This window comes from Echinops telfairi, unplaced genomic scaffold (assembly GCF_000313985.2).
Source record: "Echinops telfairi isolate 266 unplaced genomic scaffold, ASM31398v2 ScPeMD7_7469;HRSCAF=8507_0, whole genome shotgun sequence".
Classification (NCBI taxonomy): Eukaryota; Metazoa; Chordata; class Mammalia; order Afrosoricida; family Tenrecidae; genus Echinops; species Echinops telfairi.
Window position 1 is genome coordinate 32,310,913 of NW_022111372.1, and position 6,599 is coordinate 32,317,511.

Genomic DNA, 6,599 nt, shown 5'->3' on the forward strand with positions numbered 1-6,599 from the left:
TGTCGGGAAGGTGAGCATCATAGAATGCCAATTTACTAGAAGAAAGTATTCTTGTGTTGAGGGAGTACTTGAGTGGAGAAGGAGCTTTTCTAGTATGATGTAGATGCCAAAGGATTTGCGCTTAATGACTGACCATTTCTAAAGTCTCTAGTTCTTCCTACTTCTCCGTCCTCATCTGTTGTGGGGGTGATAATAATATAATCTACTTCTTTGGGTTAGATAGATTAAAGGAGTGGTTTATGCAAAGTACTTAGAGCAAATCTGGCTCATGGCAAATATCTAGGAAATGTTAACTGCTATTTATTTTCTTCAAAAGAACCTTTTGTGAAAAAAACAACCCTTTTGTGATAATAGATGAGAGTTTACAGAGGAGATCCTTAATTTTACATTCAACAATTTACACAGGTTTTGTTTCAACTCATCCATTTCGATCCCCTTAATGTACATTCCATTGCTTATCCCACTTCCTCTCTGTGTGCCCTGGTTTGGCTCCTGCTTCATTCCTAAGCCACTGTCCTTGGGTAAATGCTACCCCTTTCATCTTAAATGGTTGATTTTTCTAACATATGGTGAGCTCAGTTCCACACCTGAAGGGTGACTAAGAGCCATAGTCTTGGGATTCTACCAGTCTCTATTTGACCAATAAATGTAGTCCTTTTATGATTGTGAATTCTCCACATTTTCTCCCACTCTTTGCAGGAACTTCGAATGTGATGCTTTGCAGTGCAGGTGGTAGTGGTGGCCAGGCACCAACCAATTTTTCCTGTCTCAAGGTTGTGGAAACTGATGTTTGCGTGGTCCATTAGTCCATTGGACTATTTTTCCCACGTGGTTAGATTTTGCTCACTTTTCTTTCTTCTGGATTTGGAGAGACTAATACTTACACTTTCGATAGCCAATCACAAGCATTTAAGACCCTAGTCTCGACTCAACACAGTCGGATGTAGAACATTGCCTTTGTGAACTCCATTACAGTAATGCTAATTAAAGTTGGAGTCCCTTGAGGCTATGGTCTTGTTTTGATCCCCCAGGCCCAGGGGCTCACTCCCTCACGGTGTGAGGGAGTTACATCTAAGAAGTTTTTATAACTTTTCCCAGTGTATGTATGCTCCATCACATATATATTATATGGATATATTTGCAGCAAAGGTAAATGCACATATACAAATATTATCTGTCAAGCCTATATATAATCATGGGTATTATTCTAGGCTCCCTCTCATACCTGTTGTTAACCACTCTTTCAAATAAGAAAATTTAATTCTCTCTAGGACCTGTAGGTTGAGTCATTATTGAAAGTAGTATTTTCCATATATGCCCTGGGGATGTATGTTCTCTAGCACACATGAGAATCTAGCTATGATTTACAGGTGTCACTATCTTTGTAATTTACATGGACATAAAGACATTTGAGGTTTTGTTTTATTAAGTAATAGTTGGGGAAAAATTGCATGCTTGTGGCAGATTTTAAGACTAAGGTGTGAAAGTCCACTGATTTCTCTGAATGACAAAAATTTTATGTATTTCCTCTAGAAAATTTAAGAATCCAAATACCCTAAAGAAATAAAAAAATACAAAAAAAAAGAAATAAAAAATACAACAGACACAGACACATGCACACCTATGTTTATTGAAGCAATTTCCATAGTAGGAAGAACATGGGAACAACTCCAAACCCCAACTATACAGGAATGGATAAACAAACTCTGGGACATTCATACTCTGGAATATTATGCATCAATAAGAAACAATGACAATTCTCCTACACACTGCAGACATGGACAAAGGTAGAGAACATTATGCTGAGCAAACTGTCAATCTTAACAAAGATAAATATTGAATAATTGAATTCCATTGTTAGATGGAAAAACAAGAAGAAATGTGGTTTTTACACCAACTGACAAGACCTTGATGACTATGTGGAAGCCAGGGAGGGGTTGTTGGGAACAGGGAGAGGAAGGGGTAGGTTATTGAGGTGGGGATGAGGAAGATTGGGGATGGAGAGAAAAAGAACCACATATATGGAAGGTTGAACAGGATGCTCATTTCATTTCTTGAGATAAACTGTGTAAATATATAGTATGTTTCTTTACAACATTTTTTTGGGGAAAATCCATAAGAAAACAATAAAAGTAAAAATGTCCCCAACTTCTTGGATTTTAACATTTATAATGCTAGCATTTAAATTTGGGAGTATGTAATCATATTCACCAAGATCCTGATTTTTGAAGCATGCTACTTTGCACTTTGAAGGCGGGGTTAAATTTTGGTAGATCCAACTGTACCGTTCACTCTGATGTCAGGGAATTGAAGATAATCTCACAGAGGCGTCCTTAATTTTCATCAAAAGCACCTACCGGATGGGGGACTGGGATCTGGCCTCCAACTCCTTGCCTCCAACTCTGGTGAAATGGCAGAGCAGAAGTTTCCAGAGAACCCTCATCCGGCTCCAGAATGATCAGTACCATCTTCCCTTGCCATTTGAAAAAGCGGGGTTCCCCACCCCCCTCGCACCCCCATCTTGAGTTTGAAATCCATCAGAAGAGTTTAGGCCATTAGTACTTGGGCTCGTGAGGTTGTCCGTTCCTCTAACTTAATAATACAATTTACCGTAAATGCCTGTATGAATATTATTAGACAGAGTCTGTTATAAACACATTATTTATCCCTCCCCCTCAAGTTTTACAAACAGTAACAATTTATTTAAGTCACAGGTCCTGGCAAGCGAACACCTATTTCCCTGCCTCTTCTTGGATGGCAGTGAAATTTTACACTGCGTGAACCAGTTAGTTTCTGTTCTTCAGGAGAAACAGGTGGTAAAGGAAGAAACCTGCCCAATTCTGGAAACACGCTTCTGAGAAGAAGAAGAAATTTAAAAAATTGATTGGTAGTTTACTGAATTTTTTTTTAACTTTCAAAAAAAAAAAAAAATTCCAAACAGTTCTTTATTTCAAGGCATCTCTGTTACCCTGATCCTTCCGGTTAGCTTGTTTGCCAAAAGACCCTCAGGCCCAGCCTCCTGCGGGACTGCGTGGAGCTTTCCGGGCCTTTTGCAACACCCTCGCCTCTCTTTCCTCGGGCTCCTGGGTCACCCGGTCCAGCCTCCCTCCCCGGGGCATCCCTCCACCGCCTCTGATTGGTGCCCCGCGCAGCCTCGCCTTGTAGGGCCTGTTGGGCTTTTGAAGTGATGAGGGAAAGAGTCCAGAGCCTGCTTTTATCAGCCAATCACACGTTTCCCCAACAGGTCCCAAATACCCCGGGGCCAATGAAGGAGCAGGGCCCGGAGCCTCCGCGCCCCCTGGGGAAGGCCGGGCTACAGTCCGCGAGGAGGCGCGGGGCGGAGCTGTGGGACAGCTGGGCCGCCGCCAGCCCTGGCCTGTCACCGTCGGTGCCACCGTCGGGATTTGTCCAGCGACGCGTCCCCTAGCAGGGGTGTGTTGGGGGGAGCCCTCTTTCCGACCATCAAAATGGTTATCAAAGTTTTTGTTGCCACATCTTCGGGGTCCATAGCGGTAGGTGTCTGGTGGAATTGGGGGGCTTTCTTCCTCTGTTCTTCCCGGAGTCACGCAGAGTTGCAGTAGGAGGGGCGGGTGGGGGCTCCTGAACCGTTGGCCTTGGGTTTCCTTGTGCAGAGTGTGGAAGTACACCGTGGCTCTGCAGTAAGCGGGGCGGGGCACCCTGGCCTTTTCTTTTTCCTTTTTCTTTTTCTGTGATGGTTTTAGTGGTGTCAGAGAAGCCTGGGAAATGGGTGAGCTGGGATAGGGGCGTGTTTGTTATTAAGATTTTTAAAAGGTGATTTGTGCCAGGCAGATAACAGTCAAGGCTGTTGGTTTGCTTTGGTTTGGCGTGCTACTGTCATTCATTCTGCAAGAGTGAGACTAGTTTTCAAAAGCACTCTGTAGAACACGAGTTGGAGCGGAAAATGAACTCCTAGGTTTAAAAGTACTTGCATGTGCAATGTAACCAGGCCGAAAGCGAAAAGTTAGCATGTGTAATCCTATTATTTGGGGACAATGATGTCATTGCCACAAGAACAAATGGTTTCAAAAGCTCTAGGAATTCAACCAGACCCAAAAAGGGTACTAAACCATCGTCTATGACATGGCTTTGATTTCCTTGAGATCAGGCTCTGAATCAATCCATTCACCTTCCAGTTCTAATTTCATTCTGTGCCATGCAGACCTGCCTTTAGAAATAATAGATAATAGAATAATATCTATAGGGATATTAGAATGATTCATTTCTCCTTTGAAATAATTCACACGCTCTGGTTTTTTGGCTAGCCCTGTGCACTGGGATCAAGGTTTTAAATCAGCATTGTAGCAGACATTTAGGAGGGCTGTGGATGGAAGACAGGTTTATTAATCTCCGGACAGGGAGAGCAGCGAGGGGGGCTGTTTCCTTTTATATCTGGTTCCTGTGCCATCTCCGATTTCAGCAGTCCCTCAGCCAGAGATGACTCCAGATGGAAAGTGCTTGCAGAGTGGCGGCTCCACGGTCGTGAATGCCCCACTCTCAGTCCCGAGAGTTCATGAAGTTTCCAGAGAGGCTGAGAAGAAAACGAGAAAATTAGTCTGGTAGTCCCTTCTGCACAAACGCGATCAGCAATTGTTTAGTGATTTGTACAACAGGTTGAAGGACAGAGATGGGTAAAAATTCCAAATATAAGATTTCCCTACAAATCCCTTGTAATACTGGATGACTCCAAAAACGTTTTGGTTACTCTTTAGATTAAAACTTTTATTTTATGGAAGAACATGGTTTTTGTCAATTGTAAATATAATGCTGGTGTCCACTGTTGTCAAGTTTACTATTTACCTGCCATTTGTCCGTATACTTTGTAGATTTGGCCTGAGTGAGTCTTTGTATTTTCCAGAAGGTGATAAATACATTTATGTATTATTCAGGAGTATTTGATGTCTTACACTCTTGATTTTTTGGAGTATGGTTTAGTTAGCCTGGGAGTCTCTAGAGGGGAGTCATTCATTCCAGAATCTTGGAAAAGCCAAGTTAATTCTGGTTCCCTAATCAAATGTTTCAGGGAACTTGTAGTGATGTGACCTTGGGAAAGTTATTTCACCTTGCTAACCCTTAATTTTCTTATCTGTAAAATGAAGATAAGACTAGTACTCAACTTATAGTGTTGTCCAGAAGACTTAGCAAGTAACATGTTAAGTCTAGAGGCCCAGCATGCTCAGTTGGACAATGAGCCTTATTTAGTTATAATTATTGTTATTAGCTATTACTAAATTGATATTATGGCTAATTAGTACTAGTTAATATTGAAATTACTGGAACTGTTAGTTAACTACTACTCAATGTTAGCTAATATTAATACTATTATAATTGCTGCAATTATTAGTTTTTATAATTATACTTAATAGTGTTTAGATGATCTGTATCTGTGATAATTATGTTTTAGAAGAATTGTCTGAAAGCACATAAAGAATGAGACCTGATTTCCCTCGGGGTGTCAGTGCTAATGGTTTTCAGTGGTTGGGTAGACCTGCTATATGATGGTAGTTTGTCCACAGAGTGCAGGGTGTTAGGACTGGTTGAATGAGTGAGAGAGATGGGAAAGAACAAAAACAAATTGTGAATGCCTTTCTGTGGTCTTTTAAATATGCAGCGTGTATGATAACTCAATTATAACCTTAGACTCTGAAGAGCAGTTACGTATTTTACCATTTCATGGCAGGGTTTGGGTTAAGAGCCTCTGGGGAGCAGGCGAGGACTTAGCTTCTTGTATGACTCTCTTCTCTGCTGGAGGCTCCCCCGCTACTGTGGGTGTTGGGAGAAGAAGAATGAGGAAGATCCTTATTGTCTTTGAGCTACTTGTTATTATTGGAGGGTAGAACCATGATCTTTAAAGACAGCCCCTAATGATGGCTTCTGGGTTTTTGGATCCTACCTCTTGACTTGATGGAGCATGTAAATATATTGGGATAAGCAGAGTTTTCAAATTAGATGGACTGGGATGTGAACCTTGGAAAATTAGCCAATTTGTTAGGTGAGTCTCAGATTAAAAAATAAAAAAGGTAAAAGACAAAACACAGAAACTTATGCAGAGATGGGCAGTGTTTTGTTCTGTTGTACCTAGGGTTCTATGTGTTGAAACCGATTCAATGGCATCTAACAACAATAAGATTATGAGGGTAAGCCGAAAAGTATTGCTAGAAATTAATAGAAAACTTTAGTTAACAAAAATATCAAGATGTAAAGGTATTGTTTCTCATCATATCCTTCATCTAGATCTGTCTGCTAAATGTGGTGTTTCCATCTCGCTAACCCATTCTTTTCTGAAGATTTATGCTTTCTGAATTAGACCATGTCAAAAACAGTTTTGATATTCTGAAGGGACTCAAATTGTGCTCCATTTCAATGGTCTTGGAGTCTGGAGAACAAAAAGAAGTCCGCAGGGGCAATAGCTGGTCTGTTGGATGGGGTCAGCGGGTACGGTGAGGCTTTTCAATGAAATTCTTGTAGGTCGGCCCTTGCTGTCCTACAGTCATGAGCTGCTGCATTGTTGGGAAGGGAAGCAATTCCCCAGTGTAACTTTCTTTTTTTTTTTTTTCTCTTCATATCTCTTTTTTTTTTTT

General features: G+C 41.2%; 1 protein-coding gene across 3 annotated transcripts in view; it reads left to right on the forward strand.

Annotated features, from left to right (window-relative positions):
* The first annotated feature begins 3,375 nt into the window (after positions 1–3,375).
* The window catches only part of LOC101654027 (SH3 domain-binding glutamic acid-rich protein), an 85,962-nt gene continuing 82,738 nt past the window's right edge, over positions 3,376–6,599 (forward strand). For 2 of the 3 annotated variants that reach the window (XM_045284608.1, XM_045284609.1), the window contains exon 1: positions 3,386–3,512. In XM_045284608.1, the coding sequence (XP_045140543.1) occupies positions 3,468–3,512 (45 nt within the window). In that variant the 5' untranslated portion in view covers positions 3,386–3,467. Of the gene's footprint in view, positions 3,513–6,599 lie in introns of all 3 variants that reach the window. The other variant, XM_045284610.1, reaches the window with a different exon arrangement.